Source organism: Oxyura jamaicensis, chromosome 9, assembly GCF_011077185.1.
Source record: "Oxyura jamaicensis isolate SHBP4307 breed ruddy duck chromosome 9, BPBGC_Ojam_1.0, whole genome shotgun sequence".
In the NCBI taxonomy this organism is placed as follows: Eukaryota; Metazoa; Chordata; class Aves; order Anseriformes; family Anatidae; genus Oxyura; species Oxyura jamaicensis.
In genome coordinates, this window is record NC_048901.1 from 7,626,958 (window position 1) to 7,644,891 (window position 17,934).

At 39.3% G+C, this 17,934-nt stretch overlaps 1 protein-coding gene across 4 annotated transcripts in view; it reads left to right on the top strand.

Annotated features, from left to right (window-relative positions):
- Nucleotides 1-17,934, top strand: part of PIK3CB (phosphatidylinositol-4,5-bisphosphate 3-kinase catalytic subunit beta) — a 113,624-nt gene that overhangs the window by 87,064 nt on the left and 8,626 nt on the right. For all 4 annotated transcript variants that reach the window (XM_035334498.1, XM_035334502.1, XM_035334499.1 and 1 more), the window contains 7 exons: nt 533-721; nt 6,865-6,986; nt 9,035-9,178; nt 10,050-10,149; nt 12,599-12,777; nt 13,267-13,376; nt 13,674-13,752. In XM_035334498.1, coding sequence (XP_035190389.1) covers nt 533-721; nt 6,865-6,986; nt 9,035-9,178; nt 10,050-10,149; nt 12,599-12,777; nt 13,267-13,376; nt 13,674-13,752 — 923 coding nt within the window. The remainder of the gene's footprint in view (nt 1-532; nt 722-6,864; nt 6,987-9,034; nt 9,179-10,049; nt 10,150-12,598; nt 12,778-13,266; nt 13,377-13,673; nt 13,753-17,934) is intronic.

Sequence of the window (17,934 nt, forward strand, 5' to 3'; positions counted from 1 at the left end):
GCCTGCCCGCTGGCAGGACAGAGCGAGGAGCTGAAAAGTCCTTGGCTTAGTATAAGCAGTGCTCTGCAGCAATTAAAACATCAGCATGTTATCAGCACTCTTCTCATCCTAATCCAAAACATAGCACCCTACCAGCTACTAGGAGGAAAAATAACTGTCCTAACTGAAACCAGGACAGGCTTAAAAATTTAAAAGCATTATTTATATATCAATAAAATTTGCTAATTTGAAATACGAAAGGATAAAGCATACATATGCGTCCTAAACAGGAGTTTTCCCCATTGCAGTTGGAAAATAGAAATATTGCCACCTAGTGTCGTTAACTTTGAAGTTATTACTGAGAAACTTCTGTACACTGCATTTTGAATAACTGTACTAGTTGCAGTTCTTAGAACTAGCTTCAGAAACCTGAAGGAAAGGCATAATCGTTGTTCCCCTGTATTTCATGACTTTTCTGCCTGGTATAGCATTTGTGCTAAAAATAACAACCTTACTGAATATATCAAAGCATTATACTTTTCTCATTTTCTAGGGTCGAGGTGGTAAGAAGTTTTATATTGTGCTAAAAGAAATAATGGAAAGAGATCCTTTATCTCAGCTCTGTGAAAATGAAATGGATCTTATTTGGACTTTGCGATATGACTGTCGTGAAAATTTTCCACAATCATTGCCAAAACTGCTGCTGTCTTTAAAATGGAACAAACTTGAAGATGTTGCTCAGGTAAGGGAAAAGGCAAAGATGGGGTGGAAAAATGCTGCAGTTAAATCATGAGTAAATAGGTTTAGTTTTGTTTTTTCCTCAAGTGTAGAAATTGTCGAAATGGTACAATGAACTTCGGTTTATACAACTAAGACAAACGTCTCTCATATTCCTGTTCTTTTATTGCAGCTCAAATGTAGTAAATTTTCTTAGAAACGGAATATTATGTTTGATTTTTAAACCATCTTTAACCTATTAGTTCAGTGGTCCATGAATTTCTGTACAATGGATCAAAGCAGCTTTCTTGTGTTATTTATCACATAGATTTCATCCAAGCTCTTATTGTATTGCTATATTTTAGTAGAATAGTTGCACTGAATGTATTCTAAATATGCTTGTCCTTACGTTGCCATCACCTCCTCACTCAGTAGAGTAGTGGGATGGCAGGATTGTCTGGCAGGATTCACAGACAGTATTTATTCTCAGAATGGAAATCAGACATTATTAATTAGACACTTTCACTGAAGTGGCACCATGGTTAACAAAAACTAGAGAAAGGCTAGTTAATTTTTAAATATTTGAAATAACTGGAAGAAAAATTCTGACCTTTCTTTAATTGTGTTGTCTCTTATAGAAAACTTATTATGTTAGGGAAAAAGTTGTGGTTCTTCCACTGGGAGGGGAACTGATATGCCAAGGCCAGTCAGGCTCGAGCTTTCTCTAAACCTTGAGATCACTGCTGAGAATTCAATGTTTCTCATTTTCTCACAGCTTGTCAGGAGTTTCAAACCACGTGGGAGGAGAATTATGCAGTAATTCATGTGTGTAGCATTTTAACATGTTTGATATTGCAGAGAACTTTTAAAAACCTGAAGCATATTTGAAATATAAAAGCTCTTTAAAAATCAGATGCATCTGGAAGCTCTTCGGAGCTACCTCTCTGCTGTCTAACCAGATGAGGGCGTTTCATAATCCAAGTTTTTCTCCAAATGCAACGAGTGTTTCTGATGTCCCTTGACCTGCCCTTTTGAGCCAGTTGCAATGCACCTGGGATGTGGATCTAGCTGGACTGTGCTTCTCTTAATAAAAGTTCCAAGGAAGAATGTAAACAGAGCAGTGCGTATTTGGTGAATTTTCTTGCTTGTTTCATAGGCCAGTTAGATCCCACTTCCTCTAGGTCACATCAGTTAACATTTTCTCATTTTATTAACCTCTGAAATTATTGCAACAATTGAGTACTGCTGCAGTCAAAGTCAGGAAGTCTGTATCTTGAAATGTAATTCACAGTGAATGTACGTACTGTTGACCATGGCTGACCACGGCTGATTTTGAAGCAAGTAACGCCACTTACACGTCTTTTCAGAATGTAACTCACATTCTTCATTGATTTTGGTCATTCATTATTAACAAAACGTTTCTGTATTTCTATGGGTTCTGCACCAGATTTAAAGTAGGTTGCCTAGAAATTCTGATACGTTTGTTCTGAAGTTTCTTATTGTGTGTCTGGCAGGCATAGCTGCTGTTTGTATTTTCAACATCTGCTTTTATGGTATTAAGCGTCTGCTCAGTGTTAGTATTTATTTGAGAATTTCAGTACAAGTATTCATGATACGGAAGTGTTGATGGCTGTAGTGCTTCTTGATATAAAGACTGGTAGTGTTTGACCCCCATGGGCTAAGGATTGAATAGAAATTTTTATCATGAGTTATGGCTTCTTAGCATAGAAAAAGTACACACTTTATATTGTATTAATGGAAAAAGGTCCCTGCTCGACATCGCAGGCGATGCCCTCCCCTTCTGGCCCCACCTTCCCAGGTGCCCTTACGCAACAGGTTTGAGGCCCTGCAGATTGAGAGACCAGTGGGTGAGGAAGAGGTAGCAAGTGTACCCAGGAGGATGACTAGGGCGAGGAGGTCGACTCCACGCCTCAGGACTGCCTCCACCAAGAAAGAAAGAAGGGTGATTGTTGTGGGAGACTCTCTCCTCAGGGGAACAGAGGGCCCTATTTGTCGGCCTGACCCTACCCGTAGGGAAGTCTGCTGCCTCCCTGGGGCCAGGGTCAGGGACGTTGCCAGGAAGCTTCCCAACCTGGTTCGCCCCTCTGACTTTATCCTCTTTTGATAGTCCAGGCAGGTAGTGATGACATTGAAGAGAGAAGCCTGAGGGCTATTAAACGAGACTTTAGGGGACTGGGATGGTTAGTGGATGGAGCGGGAGTGCAGGTGGTGTTTACGTCCATCCCTATAGTGGCAGGGAGGGGTACAGAGAGGACACGAAAAGCCCACCTGTTAAACACGTGGCTCAGGGGCTGGTGCCAAGACAGAAATCTTGTTTTTTTCGACCATGGGGCACTTTACTCGACACCCGGCCTGATGGCCGCAGACGGGTCCCTATCTTTTAGGGGAAAAAGGATCCTGGGCCAGGAGCTGGCAGGGCTCATTGAGAGGGCTTTAAACTAGGTAAGAAGGGGGATGGGGCTGAAGCAAGGTTTGTTGGAGCTGTGCCAGGGAGAACAATAGCAAGGCCGGGGGATAAGGCAATGGCCCAGCTGAAGTGCATCTACACCAATGCACGCAGCATGGGCAACAAGCAGGAGGAGCTGGAAGCCATTGCGCAGCACGCAGGCTACGACTTGGTTGCCATCACGGAGACGTGGTGGGACCACTCTCATGACTGGAGTGCTGCAATGACTGGCTATAGGCTCTTCAGAAGGGACAGACAGTACAGAAGGGGTGGCGGTGTGGCTCTCTATATTAGAGAGTGTTTCGATGTTGTAGAACTCGAGGCTGGGCATGACAAAGTCGAGTCCCTTTGGGTTAGGATCAGCGGGGCCAACCAGGCTAGCGTCCTGGTCGGGGTCTGTTACAGACCGCCAAACCAGGATGAGGAGACGGATGAGGAGTTCTACAGGCAGCTGACAGAAGTTGCGAAATCGTCAGCGCTGGTTCTCGTGGGGGACTTCAACTTCCCTGACATATCCTGGAAGCACAACACAGCCCAGAGGAAGCAGTCTAGGAGGTTTCTGGAGAGCGTGGAAGATAGCTTCCTGACACAGCTGGTTAGTGAGCCTACCAGGGGTGGCGTCCCGCTAGACCTTCTCTTCACAAACAGAGAAGGACTGGTGGAGGATGTGATTGTTGGGAGCTGTCTTGGGCAGAGTGACCATGAAATGGTGGAGTTCACTATTCTTGGCAAGGCCAGGAAGGGGACCAGTAAAACCACTGTATTGGACTTTTGGAGGGCTGACTTTGTGCTGCTGAGGACACTGGTTGGTAGAGTCCCTTGGGAGGCGGTTCTGAAGGGCAGAGGAGTCCAGGAAGGCTGGGTGCTCTTCAAGAGGGAAATCTTAATGGCGCAGGAACGGTCTGTTCCCATGTGCCCAAAGACGAGCTGGCGGGGAAGAAGACCAGCCTGGCTGAACAGAGAATTGTGGCTTGAGCTTAGAAGAAAAAAGAGGGTTTATAATCTTTGGAAAAGTGGGCAGGCCACTAGGGAGGACTATAAGGATATCGCGAGGCTGTGCAGGGACAAAATTAGAAAAGCCAAAGCTCATCTGGAGCTCAATCTGGCTACTGCTGTTAAAGATAACAAAAAATGTTTTTATAAATACATCAACACGAAAAGGAGGACTAAGGAGAATCTCCATCCTTTACTGGATGTGGGGGGAAACTTAGTTACAAGAGATGAGGAAAAGGTGGAGGTGCTTAATGCCTTCTTTGCCTCAGTCTTTAACGGCAATTCCGATTGTTCTCTGGATACCCAGTACCCTGAACTGGTGGAAGGGGATGGGGAGAGAGATGTGGCCCTCACCATCCATGAAGAAATGGTTGGTGACCTGGTACGGCACTTGGATGTGCACAAGTCGATGGGGCCGGATGGGATCCACCCAAGGGTACTGAGAGAACTGGCAGAGGTGCTGGCCAAGCTGCTTACCATCATTTATCAACAGTCCTGGCTATCGGGGGAGGTCCCACTTGACTGGCGGCTAGCAAATGTGACGCCCATCTACAAGAAGGGCCGGAGGACTGACCCGGGAAACTACAGGCCTGTCAGTTTGACCTCAGTGCCAGGGAAGCTCATGGAGCAGATTATCTTGAGAGTCATCACGCAGCACTTGCAGGACAAGCAGGCGATCAGGCCCAGTCAGCATGGGTTTATGAAGGGCAGGTCCTGCTTGACGAACCTGATCTCCTTCTATGACAAAGTGACGCGCTGGGTGGATGAGGGAAAGGCTGTGGATGTGGTCTACCTTGACTTCAGCAAGGCTTTTGACACCGTTTCCCACAGCATTCTCCTCAAGAAACTGGCTGCTCTTGGCTTGGACTGGCGCACGCTTCGTTGGGTTAGAAACTGGCTGGATAGCCGGGCCCAGAGAGTTGTGGTAAATGGAGTCAAGTCCAGTTGGAGGCCAGTCACTAGTGGCGTTCCCCAGGGCTCGGTGCTGGGGCCGGTCCTCTTCAATATCTTCATTGATGATCTGGACGAGGGCATTGAGTGCACCCTCAGCAAGTTTGCAGATGACACCAAGTTAGGTGCGAGTGTCGATCTGCTCGAGGGTAGGAAGGCTCTGCAGGAGGATCTGGAGAGGCTGCACCGATGGGCCGAGGTCAACTGCATGAGGTTCAACAAGGCCAAGTGCCGGGTCCTGCACCTAGGGCGCAATAACCCCAAGCAGAGCTACAGGCTGGGAGATGAGTGGTTGGAGAGCTGCCAGGCAGAGAAGGACCTGGGAGTGATGGTTGATAGTCGGCTGAATATGAGCCAGCAGTGTGCTCAGGTGGCCAAGAAGGCCAACAGCATCGTGGCCTGTATAAGAAACAGTGTGGCCAGCAGGGCCAGGGAAGTGATTGTCCCCCTGTACTCAGCTCTGGTGAGGCCGCACCTCGAGTACTGTGTTCAGTTTTGGGCCCCTCGCTACAAGAAGGACATGGAGGTGCTTGAGTGAGTCCAGAGAAGGGCAACGAAGCTGGTGAAGGGTCTGGAGAACAAGTCTTACGAGGAGCAGCTGAGGGAGCTTGGCTTGTTCAGCCTGGAGAAAAGGAGGCTCAGGGGCGACCTTATCGCTCTCTACAGGTACCTGAAGGGAGGCTGTAGCGAGGTGGGGGTTGGTCTATTCTCCCACGTGCCTGGTGACAGGACGAGGGGGAATGGGCTAAAGTTGTGCCAGGGGAGGTTTAGGTTGGATGTTAGGAAGAACTTCTTTACCGAAAGGGTTGTTAGACATTGGAACGGGCTGCCCAGGGAAGTGTGGAGTCACCATCCCTGGAGGTCTTTAAAAGACGTTTAGATGTAGAGCTTAGGGATATGGTTTAGTGGGGACTGTTAGTGTTAGGTCAGAGGTTGGACTTGATGATCTTGAGGTCTCTTCCAACCTAGAAAATTCTGTGATTCTGTGATTCTGTGTATTTACACATTCAGACTTATTTTGACTAGTAGTGTACTGTTTTAGTCTTATTGCTATATATATTATTAAAACATATCCTTGGTGGGTAGCTTCATTAAAATGCAATAATATTATTGTATGAGACCTCTAGATGTTTTTTCTTCGTAGTAGTTCGAAATAATAGACTAGTTTCTCTGCAGCTTTTTCTAGCACATCATTGTCTTCAGGATTGAGGGTTTTAATTATTATTATCTAATTATTAATATCTAATCTGGATCATCCTTTCTGCATTTAAGCCCATTACTATGTACATGTATGAAAATGCTTCATTGGTTGAGATGGATAAATATTTTTGGTAAAGATCTCTCTTAACAAAAATGGTCCAAAACCTTTATTAAGGGAAAACTTGTATTTTTACCAGAATACTTACATATTTATGAGAGTGTTAATAAAACTTTCTCTAAATTTTACTGAAACTCTGTTTCTAAAACACACATCTGGCATTACCTAACTATCGTTTACTGTGCATCTTGTCTATGTATGAAGAAACAGATTTTTCGAGTAAATGTGAATGAGGCCTACTGCCAAAAAATCGTCGGGATAATTTTAAAGGTTGGTAAACTCAACCAGAAGTGGGACCATTTTCCCACTTTTTTTCTCCAGCCAGACCAATCTGTTTCTCTCCTTCTGCTAGTATGAATGCTTTCATGGGCAGTTATACCCATCTGTTTTCTTAAATAGTTACTTTACCTGTAACCTGATAGTCTTCTTTTTAAAACAGCTTCAGGCTCTCCTTCAGATATGGCCCAAGCTGCTGCCTAGAGAAGCATTAGAATTATTGGATTTCAATTATCCAGACCAGTACGTGAGAGAATATGCAGTGGGATGTTTAAAGCAAATGAGGTGAGTATATCGTATTAGTTCAGCATACAAGGTTTTCTCGAGGGGAAGAAACTTCATTTTGTATGTCTACAGAAAAAGAGAACCCCAAGAAGAAAGACTTAAATGGACTGTCTGCTGTGAATAATGACCACATTAAGCAGTCTTTCTGGATACACAAATCGGAAGCCACATTAAATCCCTTTACTCTGACATCTTATATTCAAAGATTATTATTTTCTATGCTGCTAAGAAAAAAATGGTGTGCCTTTGTCCCAGAGAGAGTTGTATTCACTCCTTCCTTGGACAAAATTGAGAACCAGATGTTGTGATAACTTGTTTATGATGAAAAGTCAAAATGTTACAATAATCAAATATTTACAAGGAGTGGCATCCAGCTACTCTGTCATTTTGTCAAGTATTTGCTGTATCATTTAATAGAAACGTAAGCTGTAGCATACAATTAAAAAACTAAAAAATTACTAATTTGTTTAATCTTGATAGTAATCTGTGCTATCTGTAGTTCTTTCTTTATCACACATAATTTTGCTCTTCAGTGTAACGTAGGGCAAGCTTTGTTTAACATTATCGTTTGCAGCATTACTGCATTTCCTGTCCTTGAATTCTAAAGTCTCTGTGGTAGTTCTATGATTTTTTTTAATCGTCAAGGCTATATATTGAAAACAAAAATATTTTGACTTCTCTCAAATAAACAAGAAATTTAACTGCTGGGCTATCCAGATAATACTGAATTGGTACATTTGGAATTATTTCTAGTACTCTTAGTTCTGGTTCTGAAGAAAAATTATGTTCAGTTGGGTATCAGAAATCAGTTTCCACCTTATTTATAAAGGCAGTTGGTAAAAGCAAACAAACAAAAAACAACTACAACCTAAAGGTAATTCTATTAGCTGAAATAAAAAGGTAGAAAAAAATAAATACAACGCAGTGTGATTGAATATTTTGACCAAGTTACTGAAGGGTTTCAGAGTAAGATAAAGAGAACAAAAGAGTCCAGTATTTGCATCTCTGAAATCCTTCTGTGATGCGCAGAAGCTTCCTGTTTCATCCTAGGCAGACAATCTGAATTCTTCAGGCCATTTATAAAAGGAAAGATACTTGAATGTAAAAAGTCAGGGAAAGTTCAGAATTTTTCTGGAGTAACGTAACTGTCAAGTGTTAAGAGGTTTGTTTTGGCTCTTTTTTTTTTTTTTTTTTGGGGGGGGGGGGGGGGTACAATCCTTTATAGAAAATTATTGGAATTATTTTTATTTTGTCAGTATTACTTAGAGTAGTTAACTAACAGAAGCTTTTAAAAATTTTGTTTATGAACTGTGGCTAAATACTTAAATTTGCCTTTCTGAAGTCCGAGTACTTAGGGCATTGCTTGGTGTCTGAAAGATTTGTCTCAGTGATTTTCCTCATACTCTAAACAACATCATGTTTTTGGTAACACACGATTGATATTTTACCTCAATGGATCAGTTTGTGAATGTATCTTAATAAATTAACACCTTTCAGCTAACAGGCACTGACATCATAAGACAGGTTAATGAACTACATTCAGTAGAATGAATACTGCTTTCCTGATTTTGGAACAGGTATGCAAGTATTCTTAGTTTTGCCTCAAGTGCCCTTCTTGCCCATGCCTGTTGGAGTTAGCTGACTGCTAGGTTTCAGTGATTCCAAAGATAAAGCTCCTCAGTCAGAGCTTGAGGGGTCTAAGTGGAGCCAATATCCAGTCTGGAAACATTTGAAGTAATTTATCTCCTGGATGCTTAACCTAGCACTCAGGGTGAGATGTTGATCTTGTAAAGGCCCATGATTAAATAAGACATTTTTACTTACAGGTTTGATGACTTTAAGATTCTGTTAACTTAATGATAAATTGATCAGTCTAGCAATTGCACTAAGTTGTGTATTATTTTTCTTCTTGCGACTGAAAGATTGAGATAAACTCTTCCTGTTGAACCTAGATTTGCATAGTTGGGTTTGGCATATGCATCTGAATTTCTGGAATGTCATTAATCTAGTTACTTTTTTATCAACTGATTTTATGTACCTCATTCTAGCGATGAAGAGCTCTCTCAGTATCTTCTTCAACTTGTGCAAGTCCTGAAATATGAACCTTTTCTTGATTGTGCTCTCTCCAGATTTCTATTAGAGAGAGCACTTGCTAATAGGAGAATAGGACAGATGTTGTTTTGGCATCTAAGGTAAGAATTTTTCCCTTACATCTTTCTGGGACTGTTGGTCCAGATTAGACTTTTCATAGGCAGATCAAGAATTTTCTTTACCTTATTTAAAATATATTACTATGCTTTGTAATCCACTATTTGAAGAAAATAACTTGAAACTGCAGTCAGCTCTAGATAACTGGTAAGTTAGGTTCGTGTATGAATTTAGTGTTTGTTTTGACTGTGCTTGCAGTAAAAGTACAGTATTTATACCCCAGAGAGAAAAATACTATTTTTCAAAGTCTAACAGAAAATAAAAGTAATTCTGTGTGTTGTTGCTACATTTGATGATCAGTTCTATGAATTGCAGCTATCTTGCAGAATGAATGGATTTATAGGTTGATTCTGTCTTCAAAATACAACTAAATTATTCCAATATTTCTAAATAACAAGAGCAAGTACTACATGAAAATGTTTTGGAGAATAATTGTTTCTGCAAATACGGTTCAGTGATTCTTTCCAAGTGTACCCCTCAGGAAAGTTTTGGCTTTTCCTTACCAAGATTTGAGAATACACAGTTTAACATCAGCCCTGACTCTCAATATCATCTTCTATCAATACTACTATCTTTAATAAAAGAGGTTCCTGAAAACAAATACCCAGTAACTACTTCTTATCATTATTGCTTCCAGAACAGTCCTAGACCTAAAAACAAGCATCATGTGTTGAAACTCACCATTCCTTATGATTGTTTTATTACTTCCTATGAAATCTGCCTTTTTATTTTATCTAATGACCATGACATATTTTTTTGTTGTTTCCACTTTATTTGCTTTAAATGCTAGTCTGTAAAATTATGTGGTCTGTCTTGATAGATGAGATGCTTTTCTTCTGTGGTGTTCCCTTATAGGTCAGAGGTTCACATACCTGCTGTTTCAATACAGTTTGGTTTGATACTTGAAGCTTACTGCCGAGGAAGTGTTGCTCACATGAAAGTGCTTGCTAAACAGGTATAAGCTTCCCTCCTTCTTTAAATCTTGACTTACTCTAGCTTGTAACTCAAATGCTTGTACCATCGTTCCTGTGGGTCATATTGGTTACCTTGACAAAGTCCCTCTGTTTAGGAGAGAGGAAGGGATGTGGGGAGAGAAGGAAGCATGAGCTAGAGGGAGAAATGAGTGGGCTGGATAGATGGATGTAATGATGGAGCAGCCTTCCCTGGTACAGAAGGCAGCTAGTGCTGTGGGGGCCTCAGAGGTAGAGACCTGTTTTTGTAGTGTTCTGAGAAGTGCGGGATCTTTCAGCACTATGCATATGATCTAGATAGAAAAGTAGACTGTCCAGATTATTAGGTGAGGAATGGTTTCTATGCACTTAAAACTTGTGACACCCCCAACCCCCATCCCATCCCATCAGAGCAGCTTGTAATAGAAACTACTACACTTCTATCTAAACTTCATATGGATCAATCCAGGATTGCTTCTTACAGCTTTTGCTAAAACGTAATGCAAAAATCCTGTATCTGTAGAATAATGCAGTACTCCCTGGAAACAGGTGTTAAAGCAAACCAAATACTCATTTTAGTGTTAATACAGATTTTCCATTTAAAAAAAAAAAAAAAGGAGAGAGATTTACTTTTAAACACACTAGTAAGTTTATTGGCAGATCAATAATAGAGACTTGCAAATCATGTTCTGGAGGCTGTAATGCAATTTGAGCGAGAAAATTTAGATTGCTACCATAAAATCTTTAAAAATTATAGCTCTGGAATTAATGTATTTGCTAGATCAAGGAAAATGATGTATCAAGGACAAAAAGGCAACTCAGTAAATGTTAGTCTGATGTTTGTTATTTCTAACAGTTTTGATACTGTCAATGTTGAAAATGTACTTCAAGAAACAAACAGAACAGGCATGTACTGTTGTGCTCTTTATTTCTGCAGTTCACAGACCATTGAAAAGATCATCTCTTACATGAGTGCTTGTTAGTATTGTCAAAATCATAAAAAGATTAGGTGATGAAATGCTTAAGCAATAGACCTAAGGTCAGTAAAGTTTTTGTGCACTTCACAGGAAACAAATGTCAGTACAATCAAAGAAGGGGCAAAAAAATTTCCAACTGTGCAAACACGGAAGAAATTCAAAGTAGAAATACTTCAAAAAGTTCCTGTTTGTACAACACAGGTTCCATTTTGTTCCCTTGTCACTGATGTTTGTACAGCTCCTAGAATAGTGGAAAAGCAGAGCGCTTTTAGTTTTGACAGATGGCTGACCTGGCAGGTCTCCATTGCCTCAGTTTTATAATCAAACTCCATACAATTTCCACAGCATCCTGCTTAACAGGGTTCAGTCTGTCTGTAAAAGTGGTAAGTCTTGACTCAGCACCTTGTAAGTTAGACTGAGGCTTCCTTGAATAGAAATAATCTTTTACAATTATTTAAGTTGATGCAGTTTGCTAGAGAATATTGCAGCATATTGCTGAGCATGTTAACTATGGCTACTGTCAATTGTTACATACTTCATATTCTGCTAACAAGTTGCTTAGATGTAGGTGCAGTGTAGAAATTATGTTTGTTGTATGTGCTATGTAGGTTTGTTACCAAAGGGCTTTTGTCTGTTAACGTTATGTATATTTATTTTGCTAGTTTGATTGTTTTCTTACAAATTGTACTAGTGGAAAACTTTCTAAAACAGAATGAATAAAAAAAAATGTTAAACCTGTCTTTTTACACATTCTAAAAGTAAATACCGCTTAGATGATGCATGCAGATTTGGAACATCCTACTTGATCAGAGCATTTGCCTTATGCCTAATTTCAGCAGAGCATTTACTTTATGCCTAATTTCAGCAGGGCTTTAATGAACAAACTTTTGCAGAGCAGAGTCTTAAATATCGAGCATGTGTAGTTATGTATGTGACAAATGTCTGCAATTTGTCATGTGGCCATATGTTGTTGTTTGCAACTAACTGAATGCATATAATGAAGCATCTTCATCCATCGCTTCAAGTAATGTTTGATTTTTGTAGAAGTATGAAACACTCAATTTCTGTTGACTTTAGTATGGATTGAGGCACCTATGTTATTCTTTATTTAATTTGTGATTAAAACTGAATTTTGAAGGAGGATTTTTTGTAAATTTATCATACATTAAAATGTCTTGTCACTGTGTTGGAGATGTTAAGTCCTGCTTTAAAAAGTGACTTGAGGTTTCAGAGATTTCATCCCATCAATGTTTTTGTTACAGAAATGGTACTTCCGGGATATGAATAATTTCCAAAAGTCTATTGTCATTTGTTTCAGAAATGCCATCTTAATTTCTGATTATTATTTCCATTTTATACGATGCTGTAAAATTGCTTTATATTTCAGATAACTGCTTTTTGTTTTCATACTCAATTTTATATTGTATTACATGCAAAGTCAAAGCAATACGTTTTAAAGATAAAATATCTCTTTCAGGTGGAAGCCCTTAATAAAATGAAGACTTTAAACAGCTTAATTAAGCTGAATGCCATGAAACAAAGCAAAGCAAAAGGAAAAGATGCAATGCACACGTGTTTGAAACAAAATGCTTACAGAGAAGCGCTTTCTGACCTCCAGTCTCCTCTGAATCCTTCTGTTATACTTTCAGAACTACAGTAAGTTAAGAATGAGTGAATAAAGTTTCACTGTAGCTTTTGAATGGAAACACTAAAGTAGAAACGCCTATGTGCTTGAACTTCCTTTGGCTTTATTGTTTAGCAGATATGCTGTCACAGGGAATGCTTTCTATAGTGAGAGAAGGTCTGTTGGCAATCTTCCCGAAGCTAAATAGCAGTAAAGTTTGAAGATTTTCATGATCCACAATGAAACTTAATACTCTCTTAGTCAACATATTACCATAGCTAAACATATTTAAATATAAGACTAAAAGTGCCAATCGTGGTGTTCAACACAGTTGATGTATGACAGATTCATCCATAACTCAGTATGCTCTGATAGCATAGTAGCCGAATGAAAGCTGAGGTAACATTTAAGTAATTCCAAACTGGAAATATACATTTTCTGTTGTGTTTTTGAACAATGCTTAGTCCTGTTCAGCTGAACTATTTTTAGTTGACTATAATGCTTTTTATATTTTCTTCTAGCGTTGAGAAGTGTAGATACATGGATTCTAAAATGAAGCCTCTATGGATAGTATACAACAATAAAATGTTTGGAGGAGATCTTGTAGGGATCATCTTTAAAAATGGTGATGGTAAGCAGTGCTGAGCACTTTTTTCTTTATTCTCACACTTGCACTTAAGCTTTGTTGCTCTGTATTGCCTTAAATTAAACATGGTTTACTATAGCATCAGCAAACAAATTATGCATCCTTTTTTGACTAGTTTTCAAATTACAGATGTTACCAGTCATAATGAAATGGTTAATCCTGCTTTCACATTTAGAATTGAGGATTTTTAGATAGCTTTTTCTGAAAGCCTTATAAATATTAGATGGTTTTTCTACAAGAGTCTTGAGAAACTGAAGTAGCAGTTTCAACCTTCCATTATAGATCTCCGGCAGGACATGTTGACACTCCAGATTTTGCGTTTGATGGACATACTTTGGAAAGAAGCTGGCCTGGATCTCCGGTAAGGATCTCTTAAGGGTTTATTTCATTGGAGAGTCCACTCTTACCAGAAAAACTTTGCTGTTCATGTGCTTTCCCCTAAACATCTGGAATGATGCCAAAAGGTTTCATTTGTCATAGCCAAGGTGAGCAGGCTATAGAAGGCCCTTACCTAACTAGATGGCTTCTGTTTGCAGTTTATTCCCCAGATGGCCCACATTACAAAATAATTTAGCCATGAATAGAAATAATGCAAGAAGTGAAGTTAGATATTGATATTTTTACTTATTATCAAGCAGGATATTTGTCCTCGTGCACTGTATCTTTCACAGTGTATCTAAGTCGCCATGGTGATTATAAATTGCTCTCTCCGCAATGAAAATGAAAACATTTTACTGTTTTCAGCCAGACAAAAAGCATTGTATGAGGTGAGGAAGCAATTCTTGACCAAAAGGTCCAGCAGGCAGGTTCTGTGCATTTTGTTTAATTTGTTGGTTGGTTATTTTGTTTTGTTTGTGTCTGTGAGCTTTCCAAAAGTATGTATTTTATAAACTTCTCAAGTAACAAACATGTCTATTACCTGTCATAGGCTTTTCAGGTGTATGCAAAAATGGGAGTTCACTTTGTGATTCATGGGAATTACAGCTCTTAGGTTCTAATACACATGTGCAAGTGAGGTACAAATGTAGAATGCGAATCTGCTGTCCAGTGAAGAGATCTTTATGTGAAGGCTTTCTGTAATCTGTCTGGTGTTTGAGCAGTACTGGTCAAAAATTAGTCATTGAGGATTGCATCTGGAATACACAGGCTTCTCTAACAGGCAAGACACGTTTTAGAAATTAGTCAACTTCAGGTATTCTAATCTGAGAGTGGGGTAATAGGAGGTTAGGACTATTTATAATAAAATTTCGCTGACTGGTTGAGAATTACCAGAGTTGTGGAATAGCCAAACAATCAACCTCTTCTTTTTTAACATTTTCTTATTTCTGTTGGTATTATTTCTTAATGGTAAGTATGGTTTCTGCAGCCATGGCCATAAATGAATACATTTCTGTCCAAATACGTTTTGTTTTTATTTACGTATAAATAAAATACGTATAAAGAAAATATGCATATTTTCTTTATACGTTTTTTATTTATACGTTTTTTATTTTTATTTTGCAATTTCCTACAAAATGTAACAGGTTTGTCTGTCTTCTACCTACTATATATGGGAACAGTCAATATGGATTTACCAGGGGTAAATTGTGCCTGACTAATCAGTTGGCCGTCTATGATAAAATGACTGAATTGAGGGGATGTCCTTACCCTGACTTTAGCAATGCTTTTGAGTCTCACTGCTGTGCTATTCTTGCCTCTGAGTTAGGGTGTTACAGTCTGGATGGGTGGGCAACTACATACTCTGCCTGGAGGTTGAAAACAAATAAATGGTTGCTGGAGTCTAAACATATTTGTACTCTTAGCCTTGTCAATAGCCTGTGGTGAAAGTCTTGTTATTCGTATGTAAGAAAAAGTATTTCCATCTGTTTTATGCTTGCTACCTGCTAATCCCCATTACTGCATCTTTTTAGTTGTATTTTGAATTCTGGTAAATAGTGGGTAATCATTCATGTGTAAGACAAGATTCTGTATTAAGAAAAGGCTGGCAGGAAAGGTGGTATATTTAGAGCCAATGCTATATTGGGAAAAAAATACTCTGCAGCTTCCTCAAAATTTGAACTTCTAAATATATTTTTGATGCCATTTCAATGATGTAGTTCTAATATGGCTATTATAAAAATCAGTGGAGAATAAGCATGGTGTCCTAGTGTATTTAGTACTAAAGAGGTTTTTATGAAGTTGAACTCAATAATATTTTGTGTTAAAGCTTCCATTCCTGCTTGCAGGCATTGTAAACACCTTTAACATACGTTCTGAAATCTAACTTAGCATTCTTTTATTGTTAAAATGCCATTTGGATGTCAGAAAACATTTTTCAGACCAGAAATATCTCTGAATCTTGAAGTCTTATCCAAAGCAGCTTTCTTACCTTCATATACCTGATAGGATAAGCTTCTTTTCTTTATAGGAATACTGCTCCAAAGAGTATGAGGCAATGTTCAACATTATTATACAACCCTCCGGTAGGAGGGAAGCTTTTCCAGCCAATCTATGCATCAGATTTAGTTAAGGTAATTATCAAATTCTAATTTCTTGATAGAAAAATAGTTCTAATGATTCATATCAGATTCATATTTTATTATGAACTGTTTGGACACCATAAAGTCAATTTTGTATGCCTATGAAACAGAGCTGAAATCATTTATATTAAGTGTAATTGTAACTGTTTATAAGGCTAGAAATACTGAAATATCATTTGAAATACTTCATTTGGATTCTTTCATCTCATTTTTTCAAATTTTGTTGTTCAAGCGTTACGTGCTTCACAAAGCACATAACATCAGCCCGCAGATAATCCCTTAACCTTTCAGGAAAATGTGCTACTTGTGGAAAGATTCCTTAGAATGAAATATGGGATAAAATAGGAAAGTGAATAATAGATTGTTCTGGAAGTGTATGTTTGCTATGGGGTAGCTGAGTGTGTTTTAAGTTGAACACTGATTTGAGAAAACTTTAGATAATTTATATCATTATAAATAGACTGTGAGGGGACTGATCCAGCATTTAGGGGCAAGGACAACCTCTGGCAGCTGTGGAATCCCAGATGAGGCATAGTTCAGTTGCTGCCTTCCCAGAAGCTTAGTTTGTGCTTCCAGCCAGGGCCACACACTGTGCCTAGCAAACAGGAATAGTGATTGGGAGTCATCAAATGTGCTTTTCCTGACTAATGCGTTTTTTTTTTAAACTCAACAAAGGGAAGGCAAAACGTGGCTCTGATTTTTCTTAAAACTCTCATAAGAAGAAAAATGTAGAAAGGGGAAATAGTGAGAATAGCAGTTCTATAATTGGCCTCTTCCATTTATTTACATAACTGTGAGCATCTTCCTTCCATTCATCCTTTCTTAGTTCTGATTATAAAATAAAATTCTGGGATTCAGGTAGGGCTATAGTTCTACATCTTACAAAGAGATTTTAATGAGGCAATTGCCAAGAAAAGGTTCTGAAATGGCTTTAACTGGCAACAGAATTGTGCAAAACATCCCTCTGACCACCTGGAGGATGACAGTGCAGCTAAGAAGTTACGGCTTTGATCTCTAATCTGTGTTTGCAGTTTACATACTTATTAAGAAGTGATAAGTCCAAAATCTATGAATCAGCAGCAGTAGTAATGAGTTTTGTTGCCCTGTTCATGAGTCAGGGCTTTTGGATTGCCTTTCGTTGCTTGGGTTAAGAAACATCTCTATCAAGTGAAAAAGTAGTGTCAAATATTCCTGATTTCCTGAAAAATCCAAATTCATACATCAGTGCCAATGAGTGGAGTCTTTTCTTCTTGCTCTTTATCATCCTTTGAGGTTTATGTTTCCCTGACGCTGTTGTTTCCCTTTTTCCTTTTGTGGATGCGTAATGGATTTTGTGCTTTTTAACTTTTTTCCACTACAGAATGTCTGATAACTCCATTCAAACAAAAGTAAGGCTTCTAACTTGTTTCACTAATGTAAGTGCAGAAACACTCACTGCTTGCCTCTGTCTTCTTCGAGAAGTTATTCCCAGTCAAGAATATCTTGTCACAGCAGATCTTACAGCTTCTCTGAAGCAGGGATCAAATGGCAGTCAATATGCTGCCGTTGAGGGGTTCGGGGTAGGATCACTTTCCTTATAATTGTACTGCAATTCCCAATCACTTACTCATTAGTAATTTAATATGAAATCTTAGCCCAGTCTGTGTGTTCTACTAGAAGTGTAAAGCAAGCACAAAATTCCCAGTGGGATTTCTCAGCTCTGGAGAGGGGCACCAAATATACATGGGTTTTGAGATCTGCAAAGGTGAAGGAGAAAGTTTTTGGTTTTGTTTGTTTGTTTTCAACTGTCAACTAATCTGTCTCTTGGGTAAAGTGGCCTCTTTCACACATGGTATGTTCTGTTGTTTAGGTTCCTGTGTGTGCATTCTGACTAAATATTGGAACAAGACCAGGGTTTGTATCAGAAAAGGAAATTTATGTGTGTGCAGCAGGATGCAACAGTGTTCTCCAGTCGGTCCTTCATCCTGGGCTGTCACTGGATGGACTGTGGAGTAAAACTGCTGAACAAAACTTCAGGTGCAAAT